This window comes from Urocampus carinirostris, chromosome 7 (assembly GCF_059441175.1).
Source record: "Urocampus carinirostris isolate Australia breed hairy pipefish chromosome 7, RoL_Ucar_1.0, whole genome shotgun sequence".
NCBI classification, from domain to species: Eukaryota; Metazoa; Chordata; class Actinopteri; order Syngnathiformes; family Syngnathidae; genus Urocampus; species Urocampus carinirostris.
Genome location: NC_142355.1, coordinates 34,346,079 through 34,371,177, shown reverse-complemented (window position 1 = coordinate 34,371,177; position 25,099 = coordinate 34,346,079). Strand labels below are relative to the sequence as shown.

The 25,099-nt window shown below is 40.6% G+C and overlaps 1 protein-coding gene across 1 annotated transcript in view; it reads left to right on the top strand.

Moving 5' to 3' along the window:
* The window catches only part of peak1 (pseudopodium-enriched atypical kinase 1), a 77,327-nt gene that overhangs the window by 31,414 nt on the left and 20,814 nt on the right, over window positions 1-25,099 (top strand). Inside the window, 2 exon segments of the mRNA XM_088340671.1 lie at window positions 6,990-7,057; window positions 20,123-23,496. Of these exon segments, the coding sequence (XP_088196797.1) occupies window positions 20,243-23,496 (3,254 nt within the window). The 5' untranslated portion in view covers window positions 6,990-7,057; window positions 20,123-20,242.

Below are 25,099 nucleotides of genomic sequence, written 5' to 3'. Positions count from 1 at the left end.
TTTGAACAAACCTTACAAGGAAACAAAACGTAGACGTGCTTTTTTTTTCTTTGCTTTAATGTAGGATCATTTTTTTTAATTTAATTTTTTAATGCAATTTTTTGTCAAATATTTGAGGGTGAACAGTTTTGATTATTAATGGACTCAAGGTTTTTTAACATTAAAAAAAAATTGCGTGAGCCGGCAATGTCCTCCAGTCCGGGCAAAGAGCAGCCAATGGTTTTCTGAACTGTCTTGAGGACTCTAAGGGGCCGGTCACACAGACATTTACGGCTGAATCACGGCCAGAAATTTCTGCCTTTGAGGCGGACGCTATTGGACGTATTGAGTTCGCCATTCAGACGAGATACAGCGGTGCTTAATACGAGGTCGGGAATTCGCGCGCGTGCGGCTGCGCGAAAAAGTTTTGCGCTGCTCAATTCTTCAGAGCGCGGGTACACAGCCTTTCACGAGCGTATTGAGGCTGAACCACGGCCAGAAATTTCTGGCCGCGAAGCAGATGCTGTTGGGCGCTGTTGGACGTTTTAAGACCGCTATATAGACGAGATAGAGCAGTGCTTTACTCGCGGTCGGAAATTTTCACGTGGTTGGCCGCGTTCAAAAGTTTTGACCTGCTCAAAAGTTTGAGCACGTGTTAAACCGCGTGCCACACACGTGGTCAACGCGAAGTAATGACGCGGAACGACGTGCTCTGGCCGCGGCCAGGGCGTGGTTACACATGGGTAGGACGGGAAATTTCAGCGGGTAATCGTGGGTGGAGCATGGTAATAGCATGTTCTGCGCCTGTATCGCGGTGTTATTACGTGAAATTAGCGTGTTACGCGTGTGACAGTCAAACGCCTTTCTCTGCGTATATACAGCGCGATTTGCCGATCACACGTCATTTGTGCTCGTGACGTCAAGGGGGTGAACATGGATCCCTGTCAGCGTAGTTTCTCTTCATTTCGAATAAATCTTTCGGTGCATTCGCATCAAAGCTTTTATTCTGGGACCTTAGCTTGGCCTTTTGATTGAGAGTAAGAGTCCCGGCTCCTAAGTTCTGTAGCGTATTAAGAATTGATCGATAATGGATAATGAATAAAGAAGATAGAACAATCACCCTGAATCCCCCCCGTCAGGGTAGTGATCTCGTCTTAATCCATTTTTATTTCTAGGCATTTCTTTTCAAGATAATAAAATAAAAATGATGCCATAGCTTGAAATTTTGATCTTCACGGGACTGTGTCTTGTGCGGTTATGATTGCTACAGCCTGGTGCCGAGATTTGCATCCCCTCGCTAAGACAACCACCTTTACCTCGTTTTATCTCACTTTTAGGGAATGTAATGGCGAACATATAACTAAAACCACATCGTCTTGCATTAGTTGGAAATGTAATACAACTTAATCCACTCCGTCTTTGTTTTTGTTGTGAACGTAATCGAACAGTAATGCACACCGTATATAAAATCCCCCCCCCCCCCCTCGCGTGAACGCGCATTCTGCTGCGCTTCCAACGAAAGCGATCGTATTCTATATAAAACGCTTATTAAAACTATAAAGCGAGCTAAATTATAACAATTGGGAGATCCTAGTCTATATAACGTGTTTATTTAAACAATAAAGTGCGATCGTATTCTACAAAATGCGTTTGTTAACGTGGATGAAAAAGTCACGCGAGGGGGTGGGGCGATGTGGGTGTTGCGTAGGAGTCGGATTTGGGCACAACACCGGCTCGGGAGCTTTTATACCCGTGGTCCACACGAGAAAATGACGCAGAAATGACGCGATGAGGAAGCGGAACAGTCGCCGGCGTCTGTTTTGCGGGCATACCACCGATGAACAGCGGGTTAGCCAATTTTGCGCATTTTCCATCCCGGGCAACCACGGGCAAAAAAAAAAACGCAAAATTTTAGCCGTGATTCAGCCGCAAACGGCTGTGTGACCGGCCCCTTAGGTTCTCCTTTCTGCAGAAATTTGTCATTTGAATACATCTCATCTCATCTCATTAGCTGTACCGCTTATCCTTATTAGGGTTGCTGGAGCCCATCCCAGCCATCTCCGGGCAGTGGGCAGGGGACACCCTGAACTGGTTGCCAGCCAATCGCAGGGCACATGGGGATAGACAACTCACTCGCTCAGTCACACCTAGGGACAATTTGGACAAACTCCGCACAGTAAGGCCGGTAGCTGGATTTGAACCCACGCAGGAGGTTCCCACGACCTCAGAACTGTGCCGCACACGTGCTAACCACTGCTCCGCCGTGCTGCTCCATTTGAATACATTTGTAAGTTAATTATTTGAGTTTAAATGACCCTCTCTCAGAAAAATTGTGTCTTCTGCGTTTCTCATAGACTTAGTACAACTGCCCAAGAGTAATAGAAAAAAATGCTGATTTTTCCTTGGCAGTTCAGAAGTTACTGTGACCTTCCACACTATTTTTCTCATCAGGTTCTGACTAGCATTGCTTTATCTCAATCTGACCTTCTCCGGTCTTAAAAGGAGGCATACTCCAGATTCCTATCGGGGAGCAGTTGTGTTGTGGGCTCACAACAGAATTGCACTTAACAGCCTGTACTGTCTGTTTCCTAGGTTGGGAAAAATATTAGAATTGGAGGGGGGTCTTGTTTCTGTACAAAAGGTTTAAAGCACAAACCTGGCTTCAAGGAAGGATTGGTTACTTGTAGACATCTGGTATGGACCAAATGCCTGAACAAATGGTGGGGCTGAATACTTTTCATCATGTCATCTGCCAGCTGCATGCATGAGTAGTCTCAATGCACCGTGGCCAATGGGAAACAACCTATTTGAAGCTCTTTTTTTTGTAGGGTTGGTCTGATGATAAACTATTGTAATTCCTCTTTGTCTTTTATTGGAATGTCTTGGAAAAACTTTTATTGTTCTATTGTTGATGGGGTAAGAGAGTTTGCACATTAAAATGACGAATTTTATATATTGTCAGGTTAAACTTAAGCCTGGTGGCCCACCAGGCCTATGAAGCTGCAGGGAACCCTGGTGTTTTCTTAGCATTTTAAACATTTGTTTAAACTAGGGTTGGGGTGTTTCATATTTGTTTTTTTTTTTTTAAGTGTTTTTAGGGTTTTAAACAAGGGTTCCGGTTTCATATTTGGGTTTGAAGACAAATTTAGTGCCTAAAATTAGGCACTAAACAAGGGTTTCGGCCTCATATTAGGCTTCTAAAGCGTTTTTAGAGTTTTAAACTAGGCTTTAAAACAAGGGTTTGGGTACCATATTAGGGGTTTTCAACTATTTTCAGGTTAAAGACAAGGGGTTTGGCTTAATGTTAGGGTTTCAAACTGGCTTTAAGATTTCAAACGAGGGTCTAAAACGAGAGTTTGGGCTTCATAGTGGTGTTTTAACCTGTTGTTAAGGTTTCAGGGTTTAAAACCAGACTTTGGGCTTCATTTAACGGTTTTAAACCTGCTTTAGGATTTAGTTTAAAACTTCTTCTTTGAATTAAGGTTTTGAACTAGGGTTTTGGGCCTCATATTAGAGTTTTAAAGTTTTTTTTTTTGCCTTTCAGTGTTCAAAACTCTGGTTTGGGCTTTATATTAGAGCTTTAGGATTTCAAACTAAGGTTTAAAACTAGGGTTTAGGCTTAATATTAGGGTTTTAAACTGTTAATAGGCTTTCACAGTTAGGGTTAGTAGGTATTATATTTTCTGTGTATTTATAAATGTGTTTATAATGGCCCAAAAAAGTGAATGTCATATAAAACGTTTGTGTTTTTTGCCTGTCTAGGAACATGCATTTCTGGATCTCCAGATTGGTCGCCAAGACACTTTCTCTGTTCAAAAACACACTTTAAAAGCCATTAGAGCCGTGCTGGGAGAGTTGTTGTAAACAAGCCAGGAATCGACTTAATTCTAGTCTGTATCTCAAAGAGGGTGACAGCTGCCCGGCTATGATGGCTGCTGAATGTATCATTACGCCGCATTATGACGTTGATAGGTCTCTTTGGGAATTCTCTGAGAATTCTGCTTTGTCTGACTTCTTTGTTTCCCTCTCGTGGTAACCCTGCCGAGGGCTTCGGTGCACTCTGGTGTTTTGACTGGTATGGAGATGATTGCACATCTGGGTTTGAATAGGAACTGCAGAAGTGAAGGGGAAAGGCCAAGCTTGTCAATTGTAAAGCACTTTCCCTCTTTGCTGAATGCAGTAAGCGCAGCGTGATTGGATTAAACGGCACGCTGGAAATGAGGACGGGGACTAGAAATTTGCCAAGCCTTTGCATGACCATGTAGGATAATATAACAAGACTTGGTGGTTTGTCAATATCTATTTCGGGACATATATATGTATCGGATAATCCCACCCATCTTCCCGACATGTTACGCTCTAATCAGTTGCAGCCTCAGAGCAGAAAAACAACCCACACTTGCCCAGTTTTCACACGTTCTCTTGGGACCAAACAGCTTTAGGTTTGACCGTGTTGCCAGTGTTTGAAACCAGCCAGTGTGCATCTCACTTTTAGGTTGCAGCTAGCCCTCCTTTCCCCCAATCTACCTAAATATGGATGCTGTAATCGGGGCATTAAACATGATTTAGCTGACATGTATCCCTTCTGAGGTGGGGATCGCAAGGTGAAATTGTTGTATGGAAAAGATAAAAAGCTATAGTCATTGGCTGTGTTCCGAACCCCCGTTATTCCAGGTGAAAACATAGAAATTGTTTGTAAATATTTAACATCGACAAATATATATATATATATATATATATATATATATATATATATATATATATATATATATATATATTCAGTATATCTGTGTACAATGTAATAATCTCATCTCATCTCATTAGCCGTACCGCTTATCCTCATTAGGGTCGCGGGGGGGCTGGAGCCCATCCCAGCCATCTCCAGGCAGTGGGCAGGGGACGCCCTAAACTGGTTGCCAACCAATCGCAGGGCACACAGGGACAGACAACTCATTCGCTCATTCACACCTAGGGACAATTTGGACCGGCCAATTCACCTGAAATGCATGTTTTTGGAACGTGGGAGGAAACCGGAGTGCCCGGAGGAAACCCACGCAAGCACGGGGAGAACATACAAACTCCGCACAGGAAGTCTGGAGCTGGATTTGAACCCACGACAGGTTCCCATGACATGAACTGTGCTGCACAAGCGTTAACCACTGCGCCGCCGTGCTGCCCCAATGTAATAATATAATATATTAATATACATTAAAGTAAATAATAAATGTTATCAACTTTTGGTGTGACATGACTTAAGATTGCATGGTGGAGGTCGTTGGTGGATGCAGAAAGGAAGGACACAGCAAATTACAAATTAAAGACTCAAATAGTGTCCTTTTTAACAAAACTGTTGATCATTGATTGGTTACTAAGCAAAGATAATGTGCGTCCCTTCTTTTTATTGTCAACGACTTCATGCTTTGTTTCCATGGTTATCATGTTTTCTTTCTCCCTTTAGCATCACCACAGGTCTTGGGACCCATAGCTAACTGGATTCAAGTTGTTACATGAGACTCATACAGACAAAGAGAGAGAAAGGGAGCATTGTGGGGAGTTCAGCCAATAGCATATCGTCATTTTGCCAATACCGTGGCATAAACCAATTGCAGACGAGCACCCTACAGACTTGCACAGTTATATGCACAAACACAGCAAAGCTAGATCTGTAAAGTTTTCGTAACGCAAAATAAAATGTTGTGGATGTCATATAGTGGGGAAATTGGCGTAACGAGAGTCAGAAAAAAACATCTTATTCCATATCTGATAAAGTTAAAACTTATATAAACTCTATTTTGACAGAATTACTCAAATAAAAACAAGCATTAAGGTAAATAAATTTCCCAAGCGGGAGACCACTTTCCTGTGGCCCACCCCGGGCGAGTGCCCGGCAGCACTGCCCGCTCCCGTGTTTGCAGTTAACTTTATTCACACAGGAAACAGAAAAATACACCGGAAATGCGACTTCAAAATAAAAGAGTACAAGACTGATAAACGTACAAAAGATGGAATTAGACTGATTATTGAAACATTACTTCGTGTGTGTGTGTGTGTGTGTGTGTGTGTGTGTGTGTGTGTGTGTGTGTGTGTGTGTGTGTGTGTGTGTGTGTGTGTGTGTGTGTGTGTGTGTGTGTGTGTGTGTGTGTGTGTGTGTGTGTGTGTGTGTGTGTGTGTGTGTGAAAGATTGTTTTTATATTTAGGAATATGAAAACAAGTTATATTCACACAGTGAATTCTGAGAAATGTTACAACCAAAACGACCAACCTATCATTATCATAATGTGACTATATCAGAAGCTATGGATACTGTAACCTTGGAGTACTGTAAATGTAAATTATTTTGCCTATGTTGATGGACTTTGTTGTGCTGTGAATATCTATCCAATTTCACCATCAATTCTCAGTGCACATTCTTAAGTGCAAAGAAAAAAAATTCAAGGCATTCCTCAAATCCATGTCATTTTACAACATCTACAAGCGGCTGTAACCAGCTGTTGTTTACTGACAATAACTTGGAGCTGCCACAGGCATTGTGCAACACCGCTGTGAAAATTACCCCTTCATTATAAAAGCTCATTTACACTGAAAGTAGCTCTTGTTTGCATTTTTTCATATACATTTTTCAAAGTTGTAGAAGGTCGTTCAAAATTTCGTCATGGGGTATTATGGGTCAGGGTTAAGGGTTTGTTCGGGTCAAGAGGTTTAGTGTTAGGTGTTAAGGGTTAGTGTAAGGTTATTTTTTTCGGCTCCATGGCATAGAGCCTATTAAAAAGCAAGCCCTTTGAGTCATAATGCAGTTAGTGTTTATGAATATTTAATGCACCAGATATCTGTATCAGGCGGAAATAAGACCTTGTTGGCAAGTTGGTACTCTGCTAAATCATTACTGTCCACCCAAATACCGGTTTAACGTAAATATAATAATATAATATTAAATATTCTGACGTGGTAGTCATTGATTGATTGTTTTGCCTTTTTAATAATTATGTTCTTTGCTTTTCTGTTATTTTCAGATTTCAGCAGGTGACACTGTCCGCTTCACCAACTTGGACTTAATGGCTGCCAGTTGGCACACGACAATGTGAGTTTAGTATCACAGTTTTCCATGTGTTTGTGGTGTATGTTTTATTCATATGACCTATAAAAATATTTTAAATGGTACAATATAAAACTGAAAGTTTTTTGCTCAAGGGGCATCATTTTACGCTCATTTTGCCAGACACGGTTTTATCTTGTGAGCAGAAAATGTTATGTGGCAGCTAAATAGATTTTTTTTTTCCACCAAGACCCATCAGTCTCAATTTTACACTTGGTTGTCAACTCAAGTGGTTTGGGCCTGTAAGGCAGGGAGATCTAAAACAAGAGTTGTGCGGTAAAGTTTTTCAATCTTGAGGCAAAATTATTTTTTTTTTAGGAAATTTATTTGTTTCACCTTGCCCCATTTGGTAGCTATGGATCATCCCCCTACTTCCCATTTTATACTTGGAGAGCCAAATAAACTAGGGATGCACAATAAATATCAGGTCAATAATTATTGAACTGATAACCGCCAAACATGACATCAGTTATCTGCCCAATAGAAAAGAATAACTGATAGGCACTTACTGCCAGCTATGTTATTCAATCAGCAGGCACTACTTGTTATAAGATTCCATGCATTTATGTTCCTCATTAGAATATATTATGATTTGAGCAATATATTTTTCCTAGCCAAGTCATGTGTTGGAGCACTTGCATAATGTTTAGAAGTGACATAGTTTCCCATAATAAACAATCCCATAATCATGCATTTTCTGAAACGTCTATATGTCAGTAGTGTGTTCTCATAACAATATCTTATCATTATAGTTATTACTGACAAACGGATAAGTATTGATACATTGATGAAGTCAACCTCTATTCAGACACACATAATAGTAATTTGATTGTGCATGTATTTCATTGAGATATAGAGGGCAGTTTTAAAAAACGGTTATTATTATCAGTCTAAAGAAGACGGATTTTATCGAGTATAATATTTTCTTGTTTGTGGCTTTTTATTTTGGCACAGCCCAAAAAAACAAACATCCATCATTAATAAACACTGGGAAATAATAAACTTTGTGCACTAAAAACAGCTTTACACAGTACAATAATAAAACACATAAATGTGAGCCCAACGGGAGTTTTTAAGTGCCTACTCCTATTCCATTTAATGCTCTTGCAGGGAAAACTTCAAAATTAAAAAAAGAAAGCAGAACCTTGTTCCATAAAAGGAAAATTAGAAAAAACAAAACAAAGAAATGCCACTTCAAACTTATCGCGAGTAACTCCTATGGTATTTAATGCCCAAATAATCTCTTGATACTGTATATTAATCGTCTTTAGCTATCAAAAATATGTATAGTGTATGATTTTATTTTATTTTTTCTAGTTGATGTAGTTTAAGTCGATTTTTAAGCGCATCATTCAAATCGTTCTATAAACGAATAATGTACCTTTTTCGGTTGGCACAATGGCTTTTCAATCTTGTGCGAGAACATTGGACCTGGAAGTTATGCATTCCCTTGAGAAGATGAGTGTCTGTTCTACAGAGAAACAAATTTCTGATATTTGCTGGGAGTTGGTGCATACCTGCTTTGTTTACTAATAATAAGGATTTGAATTTCAGTTTATCTTCAAAGTTTATCCCTTCAGATTTTACAAACTAAAAATAATAATGATACATTGTATTTCAAGCGCCTTTCAGGACACCCAAGGTCGCTGTTCATGTTTGTATGTTCTTTAAACCCAACGTTGTGCACAATCCTAATAGCTTCCTTCTCTAATCAAAAACGTTTTCATATTGCTCTTACATGTAATTCCCTATACCAGGGGTCGGGAACCTTTTTGACTCAGAGAGCCATAAAAGCACAATTTTTGGAAATGTGTTTCAGTGAGAGCCATATAATATATTTTAAGACTGAATTCAATTAAATGTGAGCATAACAAGCGTCTTAATTTATTATTTTAAATAATGATGTTATAATACTCACCATTAATGCGTCTTCTGGTGCTGCATGGATTTGCTGATGGTTTTGTAGTCTGGTTGGTATTTGGTGAGTTAAAGCTTCATGCAGGCATTGACGCCTTCATCCGTTAAATGTGATCGTAGGTTGGACTTGATGTTTTTGAGATGTGAAAATGACTGCTCACATGAATACGTCGATCCAAACATTGTCAATACACCAATACTCACACGCCTCAGTGTGTGGTATGTGACTGGAAGCGCGTTCCAAGCTTTGAGAATCAGCTCGTCTTTGGATTGAAGTTTGTCCAGTTCTGTCCTCATGTGCTTGCTCGCCAACTCCGCTTTCTGTCGTGCAATTATTTCCAATTCTTCATTCAGTGATTTGAACTTGCTCATCCTCATCTCTGAGGCCTTCAGGTCAGCCACTTCTGCTTCAAAATCTACCAGGGAGACATCAGGAATGCAACTCAGGTCGGCTGTGTTCAGTGAACACTCGTTTGGATGGGTGGTGAACTTAATAAGACCACAGTGCTCACGAAATTCTCCAAAGTGCGCTTTGAACGACTGGAGGAGACCGGATGTGAAGCCAGCTAGCTGGTGGAGATGTTTTGAGTGGGCTCACTTGTTGTGTATGCCTCTGTAAACTCTGTTTTTCGAAATGTAGTAAGCGACCTGTTTCAAAATCCTTGATCAAGAGCTCCAGCTTGTTTTCAAAAGCAAACACAACGTGTTGAAGGAATAACACTGTATTTCCAACGCCTTGCACTTTAACGTTGAGCTGGTTTAGATGTTCGGTAATATCGACGAGATAATAAAACTTGAGGAGCCACTCAGTTTTCGCTACCTCAGGATGCTCGTTGCCTTTCGTTTCAAGAAAAATCCGTATTTCGTTGAGGCAAGCCGTAAAACCGTGCAAAGGGGGCATGGCGTGTGTCGAAGTGCCGCTTAACATTCGACTGTTTCATCGATGCAATTTTGTCATAGCAAATTAGGCATACCTCTTCACAAAGGCAAATTCTTCGGGCTGTTCGTCCTGAAATGTACGATATTCATCATCTTTCTTTCGTTTCGCCATCTTCTCCGTCGAAGAGTTAGCTTTGAGCTAATGACCAACGGCCAAGTGCCAATGGACGCAAAAGGGGGCGTGTACCTGTGCCCCCCAGTAACGGCCAACATCGGGTATTATCATCCAATTAAAATAGACCATCGCTCGTGCAACTGCAACTCTGCACAAGACATGATCAATAGAAAATCGATGGATGCATTTAAGCAAACGATAATTTTTTTAAACCCAAATCTGCGAGCCAGATTTGCGAGCCATATGTTATCATCAAAAGAGCCATATCTGGCTCGCGAGCCATAGGTTCCCGACCCCTGCCCTATACAGTGGAACCTCGATTCTCGACCATAATCCGTTCCAGAACCCTGTTCGAAAACCGATTTGGTCGATCACGGAAAATCTTTTTCCCCATTAAAAGTAATGTAAAACCGTTTTAATCCGTTCCAACACCCTGAATGTTTAGCAAGAACGTAAACATGAAGCTAACCCAGGCTAATCGTACGTTTGCGTTAGCGTAATCTTTCGTACAGAAACTAAGCTAACATGAACGTGTAAAAATAAAAAAAAGGATTATGAATAGGATTTCTTACCTTTGTGGTGGACGGTGGGGAGAGAAAAATCATCAAAAGTTTTTCAACCTCTTCCAAAACTTGCGGCAGTTGCTTGCTTATAGCGCTGACTTCTTTACTATCGTACTGATAGATTTAGCCATGCTGGATTCACTAGCAAGATCGGAAATTCATACACCTCTTTCATATTTGTCAATTATGTCTTTCTTAAAGGCAATAGTTGGACGAACAACTTGTTTTTTTTTCACCTGTCCTGCGTGCACCGACCTTCTTTGGAGGCATAATTAGGGGCTAAAACACCCGTACGCCGCTCAGCATCGCACCCTAGCGTACCGGCGTTCGAACTCCGATTTTTTGACCGAACAGCGAAGCAAGAATTTCTCGAAATTTTTGGTCGAACACCGATTTGTCCGAGCTGAGAGGCGTTCGAAAACCGAGGTTCCACCGTATCTCTATAAAATCACTTTAATTAGGGCAAAATGAATTAACTGTACATTACATACAGAGTTTTCTGGTCAAATATACGTCTGCATCTACTCATCACTCCAATGTTCTTTGCTAATTTGGATTGTATGTTATTAGTGAAAAACAGTTTTACTGCATCCCTAAAATAAATCTCAGGCTTTGGTAGGTGGTGGCTTAGGCTCGGCAGGGAGCTTAGCAAAGTTTCATACGTTCTCTTGTGTCATCAGCCCCCTGGCTAATATATCGCTACATCTCCATAATAAAGTAGCAGAAAGTGAGACAAGCTGTGTTGACATATTTTGGTGAGAGACTTTGAGAAAGCCGCTCAAGATAATGATTGGAGGAGGGCGGGGGAATCGCGTTATTTTTAGCCCTGCAGTGGAACACTGTGACTTACACTCCAAGTGTGAGAGTGTAAATTCACGGTTCTCATCTCCATTACTGCCTGGGGTCAGACTACATTAGAGTGGGTCTGACTGAGTGCCAATAAAGTTGTGACGCTAATGCTAATCCAAACAAACAAGTCACTGTCTTTTATTTGAGAATAGAGGCCTAATATCATGTATTTTCCAGACTCTCAGGCGCACTAAAAACCCCAAATTGATCAGAACGTGCACCTGATTTTTGCAATTATTGATCAGTCATTCACATTTTATTGCCTGATCACAATTGCATATCAATGGTTGCAATGAGAATCAAACCAGATGGCAAGGGCAAGAGCACCAAATCCTAACCACCTGGCTGCTAGGGACATGGATGGTTTACAATTGCTCATCATTGAGTTAAAAGGGAATCAAACTAGATCAAGGCGGGGAGAGTGCCGGATCCTATCCACTAGACCAGTGATTTTCAACCATTGTGCCACGACACACTAGTGTTCCGTGAGAGATCGCCAGGTGTGCCGGGAGAAATTATCCAATGTCACTTTTTAAAATTTTAAATTTTATAAAACATTTATGAATCATTTTCTGCAAATATTATGTCATTGTCAAGGGTCTGCGCTGTAAAAACTGGTGGTATTATAAATTATATTGTGATTGAACTTACTGTTCTGTGTCATTTTATAAATTTTGACTTTTCTGGCTCAAAAAAGGTTAAAGAAACACTGCGCTAGACCAGGGGTCGGGAACCTATGGCTCTTTTCGTGAGTACATATGGCTCACAGGCCATATATGGCTCTTTTCATGAGTACATAGGGCTCGCGAGCCCAATACGGCTCTTTTCATGAGTTCATATGGCTTGCGAGCCCTATACCGCTCTTTTCATGAGTACATCTGGCTCGCGAGCCATATACGGCTCTTTTCATGAGCACATATGGCTCACGAACCATATACGGCTCTTCTCATGACTACCAGTGTTCATTTTACCTCTGAAAAGTGATGGGTCCCGGGGACTCACATGCTCAAAAATCAATGGGTCCCAACAGAGATCTATGGGTCCCCAAAATTTAGTGTTATCGAGGTTGAAATTGTAAATCAGTGACTAATATATAATAGAAATCTATTTATTCATTCAGTTTTAATCATCAAATTATTAATTCATTTTCTATGGTAATATACCGATTAAAGGGATAACCACAAACCTGCCTTTATTTTCTTAACTTCTTTATACAACATCATAATTCGTAATGTAATGCATCGAAGCAAGTGATCCGTTTGAGAGCCGGCTCTCTTTAATGAGTTGAGCCGAAAGAGCCGGTTCTCTAAAAAGAGACGGACTTTTCACCACACAACTCGAGATCGGCGTGCAGACCAAAACTCGAACCGCGAGACCAAAACAACATCTGCCGGATCTGCCTAACGAAAAGTTTGGAGTGTGGTAAATCTTTGTTTAAAAAAAATGTATTTGGGTAATAATGACAATTTTGTGTCAAAAAAGTGGTGTCCCGGGGACGCACGTTGATTTGAGACTATGCTTCCCCAGCAAAAATGATGCGTCAGGGACGCGGGGAAACGAGAACACTGGACTACATATGGCTCTTGAAGTTACATTATACTTGCGTTTTCCTCAGCACATATATTCCTTGTGTCTCACTCTCACCTTTACTCTTTGGGCGCCCCCAGTGGCCGTTAGGAAAAAAAATGCATAAATAGCCGCATTGTTGTATAAGCCGCAGGGTTGGAAGCTTGGGGGGGGGCAGTTGTGACTCATAGTCCGAATATTACGGTAATTTTTATTAAATCTCCCAATGTCACACAGTGAATTAAAATGCGCTGAAAATTATTTTTTTTTGTCTGGAGCGCGGGATTGGCAGTTTTGCTGAAATTTGTCTCAACATTTATAGTATGGCTCTCTTTAGAAAAAAAGAAAAAGAAAATATTCTGCTTTTATAGCTGTTTGCTTCAAAAATGTTCCCAACCCCTGCACTCTAGATCACTAGGGATAGGGACAACAAAACATTAGATCTTATCTTTTTATTACACAGTTTAAGTCACAGTACCAGATAAGTTAGAGAGAATGTTGTTTCATTCTTTCGACCCAAACTAAGCATTGTGACTGACAGACGTTTTGAATATATACAGCCATGCGTTTTTTTGTTTTTTTTTATCTTTCAGGACGACCAAATTACTTTGCACAATGCAACGGCACTCTTCATTCAGTTCCAGGCAACCAAATTACTTTCCACAATGGCTTTCTCGTTATTCATTTTAGAATCTCGTGCGCTTCGTATAGACTTTGCGGGTCAGCTTTGCCACTGACTGTTTAAATTTTTGAAAATATTCTCGAGCCCTGCCTAATAACAACATCAGCAATTTGTATTGTTACTAAAAATAGTGTGATTATGAGAAGACTTAATGCCTTTTCATGTGTTGTTTGTATCCTTAGTGGTCTCGTGGAGAGGATCCTTTGTGCTCCACGCCGCAATCTTGGTCAGATTCTCGTTCCATCCACTGTTTTGCACTTGTTATCAGTGATATATTCCGACTGATCTATCCATGCACAAATAAAAATAAAATTCTTTTTTGTGCAAATGTATCCCTTGCAGTAAATTTGAAAGAAATATCACAAAATATTATTTTTTTGGGGTTTGCCTTATAATGAATACAATTTGGTACTATTGTTTCCTTCACAAATGCAAATGATAATAGTCTGGGGTAGCAAAACCCTCTCAATGACTTTTTGCATGTATTGTATTGTTTTTGCGTGTACTACATGCCCTCAAAAATGCTTTTCATTGTGTGTTCATCCTCCCACACATCTGGCCTTGTCTACTCAGCCTGAGGGTTGGTTTCCTCAGGGACCTTGTCTTTCTTATTTTCCCAGGCAAAATGCTCCCAGATCTTACACAATATCAAATGCTGGAATGTTTTTTTTTCTTGTTTTCTTGCTTCTCTGCCTTTGACGTTGTGATGTGAATGCCAACATGCAGTGTTCAAACGCTTGACCAGATAGTTCAAGGACTAAATCGTTTTTGGAAGGGATGCAGGATTCGGATAGATAAATGTAGGGCTGCAACAACTAATCGATAAAACCGATTATTAAAAGCGTCTGCAACTAATTATCTCGAATTCTCATGCACCACTTTGGTCTGGCAGAGGGCGCCATGAGGCCGGTTTTATAAAAGTCAAGTATTGTTTACTTGTATAGCCTTTAATCACAAGTAGTCACAAAGGGATGTACAGACAATACACATACATTATTAACATAAAATATAGATAAGGACAGAATTCCTTAATCTCACAATATCCTTAAAAATTATCTAATAAGTTGAAACGTTACTACCTTCAAAAAACTCAGGTGAAAGTGCTGCAAACCGCCCCTAATTTATTATTTTTTAACTACGTAATGAATTAATCATTAGTGTTTTGTACTTGACTTTATTATCATTTTTATTTTCTTTTAGTATGTGGCTATTTTAAAGCAGTTTTAGGGGGTCGCTTATATGCGATGTAGGCATATATGTGACTATATACAGTACTTAAAGTAATATGGTTTTTAAATAAAGGGTAAATACACCGTACTATCTTGTTTAGAACAGCACAATCCTTTTCTTGGATAAATTTGAGAAGTAGACATTTATTCTTGATTTGGGTTGCAACTTGTCAAAAGGGTGGAATGGTGTGTCCTCAAGTCAGACTAGTTGAGAACCAGACCTTTAAAGTATCTTAAATTTGTTTTTATCATTATTTATTGAACATTGCACCATTAACACACCACATCTAAACATTGTACAAGTGCATAAATGGGCCACGCATGCTCTGGCTATGAAAAATGAAAAATACAGATAGTACTTTCAACTATGTGTCAAGCGAACTGTGTTTTCATAGATTATTTCAATATAATACTTTCTCCCTTCTGTAGTTTACAGATTTACTGTCTCCACTCCTCCTGGTTATTTTGATTTTTCATCCTGAAGACTATAAAAAGAATAAGGTTTATTCCTTTCAAGCCTGAAATAAACTTTTCACTGTCGGGAACTCAAACATGAAGCGCATCTATTCTTAGCGTGCCCACTGTGATTTTTTTTGTGCTTGAATCCCAGAATATTTAGAAGTCGTGTTGTACTGCAGGCTTGATCATTTTGGCTCTTGTAATTGAGTGTTTTTTCATACAAGGTCACTTAAATTACAAATAATCTCACCTTATTATTAGAAAATACATGATCATCTGGATATTTTTATGTTAATGAAAAACATAGATATTGTGTGTGTTTATTTATTTATTTATTTATTTTTTTTTGGTGCAAATTTTCAAAAAAATCTACATTCCCTGGGTTTTCTGACTCTTGCGTCTGATTTGTTACAGCAAACCGTAATATATTAATTTTCTGACAAAACTGTCAAGAATTTCAGTAAGCAGGAGGATCTCCAAAGGCACACAGCTGAATTCTTAAAGCCAAGCTAAGAAAATCTGAATTGCATCTGGTTTGAAGAGTTTTCAGGATTTGTATTTATTCTCTTGATCTATGGTAGGGGTGGTAATATGACAGTATTAGAACATTCAAATAATTAACAGGATCGTGATCTTTTAAAAACGACAATAATGTTAAATTGTCTCTTTATTTATTTAGTGAAACCCGTTATATTCTGTCAAATTTCCATCTGCGATTGTTTTATTCAATTATTTCCTCTTATTTATGTTAAACACTGTACATAATTCTGCCATTAACGAGCCTCTATAACCTGTTATGAAATACTGTATTCACAGTAACATCTTCACATAATTTTTTTTGTTTTGGATAAAACACAAATAATGGTCAAATGTATATGGTCTTGGTCGTTAACTGTGATGCTCAAGTTGTCATGGTCTGTTGAAAGTACTGAAATAATACACTTGAAAATTAAAATTAGTATGTTCTTTACTGTCATATGTTCCAACACAATGTACATCCGTCAGAATGAAATTAGACATGGTAAATTAGAAAATTATAAAGACAATTGTCACCTTAAGTTGATGCAAAGACTTTTCTGTTTTACAATTATGCAAGCATCAATGCCTTTTCCTGTTTTAAAAGTCAATTGACTCCTAAAGTTTTGGAGTGAATTATAATCAGACAGAAGGGAGGCACATTTGTACCTCGCGGCAAGAAGGAAAAGTTGGCAAGAGCCTGAAGAAAACACTTGTCTCCATAATATGTGAAAACTAGTGTGCGGGACAGGAGAGTGAGCCAAAGAAAAGGGGCTGTGACAGCGAACGATTTGGTACCTGAAGGGAGAGGATGATCGTATCATAAAATGTACGAAAATTCTTTGAAAACAAAGAAAAAGTAGTCGTCTCTTTAATTGAGGAGACTTGAAGCATGCATGCTGTTCGCCGTTTAAAATGACTGCGGCTTATGCAGCCAGGCATACCTGGCCTGACCTTTTATAGTGTTTTTTTTTTTTTTTTTTCTCGTGTGTGAAATCGACCAATGGCGGGCTGAAACATTACCATTATGCTGGGGTTAAAGGATGGATCAATGTAGCGGTTCATGGATGGATGCATAAATGGAGGGGTTCAAGGATGGAAGCGTTCATGTGTGGATGATCTTTGGATGGATGAATGAACTATGGATGGACTAGGAATAGATGGACTTTGGATGGACTGAGTGAAAACTCATACTAACATCCAACGGACTACTAAAGGCTGAAAAACCCAAACACACAGCCGATATTCATATGCTCATATCTACTGGCATGTTTTTATTGCATACTAATTTGCAATTTTGTATTGAACCCGTCCTCCCTAAAATTGGATTTCGTTTCAAATAAAAATTCTGCCATAAATCAGCGTAAGTCAATAATGTATGTAATGAAAGTTAAAGAATAGCAGTCCATTCTTTTTTCAGGTTGCCATGAGCAGGGGCACTAAAATGTTAAAGCGTTATTTTACTAATGTTGTAAATTAAGGTGGAGGGACTGGGTGGTTTTGGTAATGAGTTTCTACATTTCTATAGGCTACCTTTCCTCACATCCCCCTGACTACGAGGAAAACAAATTATTTCTAGTCACGTTTAATTTGAAATCCCCCAATCTATGTGAAGGAATAGGAATACAGCAAACTTTATTTATTTTTATGTTATTTTTGTTTTTAAACGGAAATCCATTGAAAAACGGTCCAATAAAAATATCAAAACGTCAACTTGACAAAGTGTTCAACATAGACATAACTCTCCATATTTGTTTTACTTTTGTTAACATAATGCTTATTTGGTATACTTCAAAAAGCAACTGCCTTTCTTGGAAAAAAACAGAAAAAAAAAATTTGCACTTGAAGCAAATAACATGTTTTAAGTCAAGTCAAGTCACATTTATTTGTATAGCCCTTAATCGGAAAACGGTCTCAAAGGACTGCACAGGATTACAATTACACCATCGCCTGATCTCAAACCAACATGCGGGCAAGGAAAAACTCAACCTCAGCTCTCTGCATGTGATCCTGCAGTCCTTTGGACCTTTGGTTCCTGTCACTGTCATTCTTTTTGTAGCCAGGAGGCTGATTGTTGTAAAGTACCTGACAAAAAACAGGTGGGTGCCTTGGGGAACAGACACTGTCAATTGAAGAAGAACTTGTTCCCTGATTCCCTTTCCTCCTGTAGCTATGAAAGTCATTTTGACTTGCTAGACCACAAAATCTAAAATAATACTAATTGGTGCAGCCAAGACAAATACCTTCATTCCAGTTATCTTTGGTTTGCCCGGTACATACTGTCACACTGGGTTTTGACCAGTAATCATCAATGCAGAATTTTCCTGTTCTTGGCAGACTCAGACATCCTTGAGACGCCTGGTTCATCAGCAGAAATCACATGATTTTTCTTGATCTGAAACATCAAGGTCGTTGACGAGCTTGACGGAGTTTGGCAAATTTTTAAAACCAATTTTTGTTCCTGGATTCTGACATGCTTTTGTCTACTTTAGTACTTGAGTCCCAATACATTTGAATGTTTGTATATAAAAGAACAAAATGGACGAAATAATTTCAAATGTCTACCAAAATGGACATTTTTTTAAACACTTAGTTGGTTGTTGGTTGGTTGGATCCCATAACTACTAAAGTCGTAGGGGCACCATTTCCCATGGTGTGTCCTGCGCATGTACAGCCTGGCGGCGCCCATCCCTTTCCAGGCAAACATAAAATAACTCAAACAAGACTTAAACATGTTCATAAGAGTCTTATCAATAAAATGCAAACAACATTTCAAGGCGTATTAAACACTTTTCTTCCCCAAAAAAGTGCTTGCATTGAGGGAAGACATTTTATTCCACCGTGAAGTCAACGTACCAAAGCCCCATTCCTAAAAGTTTGGTATCATTGGAAAGAATGTCCTCTATAGAGCTCAAATGAGTTAACACAATAGGGTGCACTGGGTAGGAGATATTTAGGTTTAGAAATGTAATCTACAGAGGACAAATTTGAACTACTGGTAGTCAGGAGGATATTGCTCTGACAGAACATATTTCTGTTTTGCATCCCTGTACCAAAGCTCTATGAATAGATATTAAATGAAAAAGTCTCTGTGGAAAAAAAGGATCCAAATACTTAGCTCAACTGTAAATTAAGCATGAAAGCCTGATAATAAAATGGTGCCTAGAATGCTTGGAGTCACAATCACCAGGAAGTATAAGTACAGTGCAATAATAACTGATCGACTTGAAAAATACAACCAAAACATTTGAAGCCATCTTTGCCTTTGCCCTTAAGTGTTTTGTTCTTGTTCTCCTCCTGTTCGTGGAGTTGGACAAGTCTTGCTGCTGTCTCCGAAAAATACTAGAGAAAGTTTGCCATCTATTGGGGAAACGGCAGCACTACCTCTTATATTTTTTCCTCTCCCCTATTGTTTATCGCCTGGTATTTTTACCCAGTTTCCAGTTGTTTGTAACATAGGCTGGATTAATCAGATTAAGAATACAGTTGATCCCTGGAAAATTACATGAATCTTTTCTGAGGTGGGGTTTGTAAAGTGGAATTGCCTCATAGCAGGATATAGAAACTTATGCTAATAAGCTAATGGTAAATGGTCTGCATTTATGTAGCGCTTTTCAAGTCAATGAAGACCTCCCAAAGCGCTTTACAATGTGCTTCACACTTACCTATTCACACACACTCACACACCAATAGGGAGTCAGCCATGAAAGGCGCCTACCTGCTTATTGGGGGCATTTAAGGATTTAGTGTCTTGCCCAAGGACACTTCGACATATAACACGGAGGAGCCTTCATAACCTCCGATACCCCAAGTAAAAACCTTAAAATAACAAAATGGTATGTGTTAAGTACTATTTAGGTGTAATATACATGCATAAGACTAAATTAATATACATGTAAAGGAACAATGAAGTTGTATTCCCATTTGGTGTGGTGTAACATGAACTGGTCAAGTTGCAAAGTGGCTGGGCGCTCTGAGACACACCAAGAGCAGCCCAGCATTTTATTTATATTAGAGACGTTACTTTACATAAGCATAAATACCATTAAGTTTTATAATATCTTGTTGTATAGTGGGGAAAATACCGAAAGAAGGCCCTGAAAAACACTTATTCCACACCGTAGAGTGGAAAACATATAACAATGTTCCAATCTACTTTTTTTACTTCAAAAACAAAAGCTTAACCCTGCCTTTCTATTTTGTTTTGTCTTGCAGTTCCAACGTCCCCCATTCATAAGAATTAAGCGGGATTTATAACTGCAGTTGGGTACTGTGGTCAGGATCTACATGGAGGTTTTTGCTGTCCACTGACGGAAGGAAAACTGATCAGCAGCCATGTCTGCCTGCGGCACATTTACAGAGCACGTGTGGAAACCGGGCGAGTGCAAGAACTGCTTTAAGCCAAAAAGTCTGCATTGCACTCTGAGCGGGGGAGACAAGCCTCGATCTGAACACAGATTGGCAACCTCTCAGCTTCAGAATCCGCCCCATGCTGGGACCAGAGCCAACTCCAACCAGACAAACAATTCCCAGAGGCCTACCACTGGGACTGCACGATCAGGACACTTCCGCCCCCCTGTGGCAAAGAAACCAACCATTGCTGTTAAACCAACTATGATGCTGCCATGTTCTACGTTAGGGTCAGCTTTTAACGGCAACCTGCAAAGTCCGACAAATGTCCTGGAGCCGGGCAAAAGTTCAGCTTTTATGGTTTGGAATCGCAATGGATACAACTGTAAGAGGAAGGGCGGTACAGGCAACAACAACGAGGGAGAAGACAGTGTTGAGGAAATTGAGGGCTATGAGCAACTTAGTCCTAGGACACCAAGCGGGAATAACAACAGTGGACTGACCGATGTTTTAAAAGAGATAGCCGGTTTGGGCCCTGGTCCCAGTCTAACACCTGCTTCCAAAGACTTATTTTGGGGGCGGATCAATAGTTCCTACCAAAGGTCATTAGAAAGAGGCCTTCCAGCTGCAAGCTGTTTGGCAATGGGAAGTTGCATGACTGGCGGCGGCGGCGGTGGTGGTAGTAGTGCTAGTCAAAAACGCGTATCTTTAAGTGATAGCAAAGAGATAATCAGCACAGAGGGCGGTCGCTTTTGCTACCCCGAATTCTCGAGCGAAGGAGAAGATGACGAAGATGAGGACGAGGAAGAGTCTGAAAGAGACGATGAGCACGAAAGCTGGGATGAAAGTGATGAAGAGTTACTTGCGATGGAGATCCGTATGAGAGGTCAGCCACGTTTTGCAAACTTCCGTGCCGCCACTTTGTCTCCAGTGCCCTTTGCCGCCAGTAAAAAGTGGAATACCGTCCCGCTCCGCAATCGTTCTTTACAGCGAATTTGTGCGGTTGACTACGACGACAGTTACGATGAAATTTTGAATGCTTACCCCTCCATGGATTCCACGGGAGTTATTCCACATTACGGAACTCAAGACTGTCAAGGTAGCGGTTTCTTGACAAATTCAGAGTCGACAATATCTCCGGGATCATCTTCCTCAGTACCGGAAGATTCTCAGACTGCATCTAGCAGTGAAAACTGTGTGCCATGCATTAACCAAAATGGATTGACTTCCCCGGCAGTTGTCAAATCCCCTGTGTCTTGTACCTCTCCTGTGAAAAAAGAGCCCGCTCACAAAGCACTGAGTCCAGTCAAGGTAACGGAAATGCACAAGGCTGTTCTTGCAATAAGATTGGATGACAAGGATCAGTCAACATCAATGCCTCAGGCTCTTCCAGGTCAACCAGTTACTATCAGTTTCAGCCCCACGGAGGAGCAGGCCAAGCCATATCGTGTGGTCAATTTGGAAAAATCACTTATTTGTAAACCGTACACTGTTGTTGACGTATCGGCTTCCATGACGAGCAAAAAACAGCACATATCTGATCTACCAAAGCACAAAAAACAACCAATGCACTCCAGCACCTCTGTGGGCCAGCCGCTGTCCCCGACATCGCCTCGATTGCCATCGTCTACAGCCGTTGTTGATTCAAACGCCTCGCGAAAGAAAGTCGGGAGCATACGTTACCAAGAGGTCTGGACATCAAGCACAAGTCCTCGTCAAAAGATACCCAGAGTCGATCTGGGAAATGGGAGCACCACCGGCCAAGTTATAACTTCGAAACACTTCAGCCACAAATCGGCTCCTACATCCCCCGTTGCCGGTCTGTCTTCTTCCCGAACGGTACCTGTGAAATCTCCAAATTTATCAGAGATTAAGTTTAACAGTTTTAACAATGCGGGCATGCCTCCTTTCCCCATCATCATCCGAGATGAGCCAGCATATGCCCGCAGCTCCAAAAACGCTGTTAAGGTACCGATTGTCATCAATCCGAGCGCTTATGACAACTTAGCCGTGTACAAGAGTTTCTTGGGACTCCACGGGGAGATGACACAGCCAAAAGGGATTGGCAGCCGTGTGACTAGCCACACCTACGAAGAAATCGGCTCCTCCGAGAGCGTGCGCTCTACCTCCACGGACAAGACCCAAGGCACATCAGACAGGGTGTCCATGGAGGAAACAATGGCTCCCTCAGAAGCAACAGTAAAATCAACTTATTTACAACCTATAACCACTGCAGACCGCAGCACTGTGACAAGCCCAACAGGGACTAGTTTAACCACTGCATTAACCAACTCTTCCCCATTTCTATCAGAAACCCCACCGAAAAGTAGTCCGACTCTGGGTAGTCATGATAACCTCATTGAACTAAACTCCTCCTTAGGAGCAAGACTAAACCATCAAGTGGATGCCAGTGCTGTACTCTCACAGATTGTGGCTTCCATTCAACCTCCCCTGTCCCCTCCAGAGTCACCTTCTGCCACTGAGAAAACTTTCAGTCCCGAGGAACTTTACGCCCTTCCGCCCGATGCCCTCAAGGAGACACTTTCACGACCAAAATCCTTATTTTCTTCAAATGAAGCAAGTGTTTCCAAGCCTGTGAAAGACACCCTGTCTAAAGTTTTGTCCAAATCTCAGAGTGCCTCTGCTGCTGTACCCCTCTCCCCTAGCCGGTCAGAACCCAATGCCCCATTCCCCCCTCCCAGGTCGACATCTTCCCCATATCATGCCTCGAATATCCTCCAGAGACATTTTAGCAATTGGACGAGGAACTCAGCTTCCAGTTCCCCCATGCGCTCCAGTGAAGGCGAAACCCGTCTGAACGGTGAAGGCAAGCGCAATCCGCCCGAGAGCTCAAAACCCAAACGCTGGATCTCGTTTAAGAGTTTCTTCCGTCGACGGAAAGATGAGGACGACCAGAAAGAGAGAACAGAGAAGGAAAAGGGCAAGTTGGTCGGTCTGGACGGGACTGTCATTCACATACTTCCGCCGCCCCCGGTTCAGCAGCGGCACTGGTTCTCGGAGGCAAAACCAGAGGATCCCTCTCAGAAACCGACCATTGTTTTTACCTATAAAACGGAAAGTGTAAGCAACGCAAGCGCTGAAGGAGATTTGCAAGTAGAAGAATGTAAAGAGACTGCAGTGCTGAAGCCCTGCGATGATGAGGAGTCTAGACCTTTGAGCCCAGGACGACAAGCACCAACACCGGAGGTCGCTGAAGTCGCTCCTGTCAATGATATAAGGTATTTCTCAGAAAGGTTTGAAGCCCCGGTGTGTATTATATAGTGACATATTAATGCTCGTGGCCTTTCTGTCCCCGAACTGCTTTTTTGGTCTATTGGATGATCTCGCCGCCGCACTCTTACGTTCCCCTGGACATTTGGGGGGGTTGCACAAGCACTCCAAATTTAACCCAAGCACCCCCAAAAATTCTTGCATTTTTGAAACTCTATTTTCCCTAATAAAGGACCTGAGACTAGAATAGATAAAAGATTTAAAAAAAGAGAGAGAAACAAAACAAAAGCATCAGAAATACTCCAGTGCCTTGAAATGGTTCGGTCCATTTGATTCCTAGTACTGTTTTGAAGCTAGGTTCGAGGGGAAACTGGGCCAAATCCGTTTTGTCACAAGGAAAGCTCTGACTGAAAAAATCCCACTGTTTTCAAATATTTTCTAATTTGCTACACAAAATAAAATCTTGAGAAAAAAATCTTTAATAAAATTAAAGGGACAATGTGTATTATTTGAACACTAGATATTACTGTATTGTGTAGTGCAACCAAAAACCAGTGCAAGGAAGAATGCAAACTATTGAGACTCAAAGTGACCAAAATTGCAAAATTTTCTTGCCCAGTCTTTTTGAGGTTTTTAGTTACCCATAGCAGCAAGATGGCTGACTATTAACTTAGGTTATGTAAAATAATTGCTAATTTCTAGAGGAACATGTTATTTTTTTAAAAATTGATTTTTATATTATAATTCATGTATTTTTGCTTTATTTATTTTTTTATCAATTTTGTTCTTTTTAATGAATGTTTTTTTTTTTAATCACTTGGAGGCGCTAAATAATAAAACCGTCCCTTTAAACTTTCATATGACGGGAGAAGGGCAAACGATCACCCCGCCGGCTGCATTGGCTCCATGGCTGCATGTTGGAGACCCCTGACCTTTACTGTCCAGCCCCCCAGCGTCTCAAAATATTCTATGAAAAACAAAACTAACTATGATTAAGTACTCTCAAAAAGAAAAATATCAAAGAAAATGCTCTTCTCTTAAAATTGAAATCGCAAATAATTTGTTTTGTTTTTCCAAAATCGTGTAGCCCTATTTGGCCTATATCTTACAACTACGAAAGCTTGAATTACCATTTTGCCCAGGGACACAGATGAGCACCGCATGTGATGGTGGACGAGCCCCCAAATTAAGGCAGTTTTTTTCACTGCTTCCTTGTCTAGCCACTAATGTTGGCCACCTGACTGCAGGCCATTACTTGCCCTAGCCGGTCTTGTTACAGTTAGTTGCTCCTTTTTCGTCCTTCAGTGTCACTTCGCTGAGTTCCGTGATTCGGGGTCCCAACGCTTGAAAAATTAAAATTTTCTCTTGCGATTGTTTTGTCAAGTAAGCCACTTATATTAGTTCTTTCCAACTGGAGCTATTCACTCATTTCAGCAGCTCCGGGCGAATCCATCTTTCTATCGGGGTTGTTTGGAGGGGTTAACACGAACGTTCATGTCCTGTCACCGGCTGAAATTCATTTTTGCTCGCACAACAAAAGTTTTGCCAAATGGTAATTTTTGTCCTTCTATAGTGTCAGCACACTGACCTGGAGTGGTGAATTATTACACA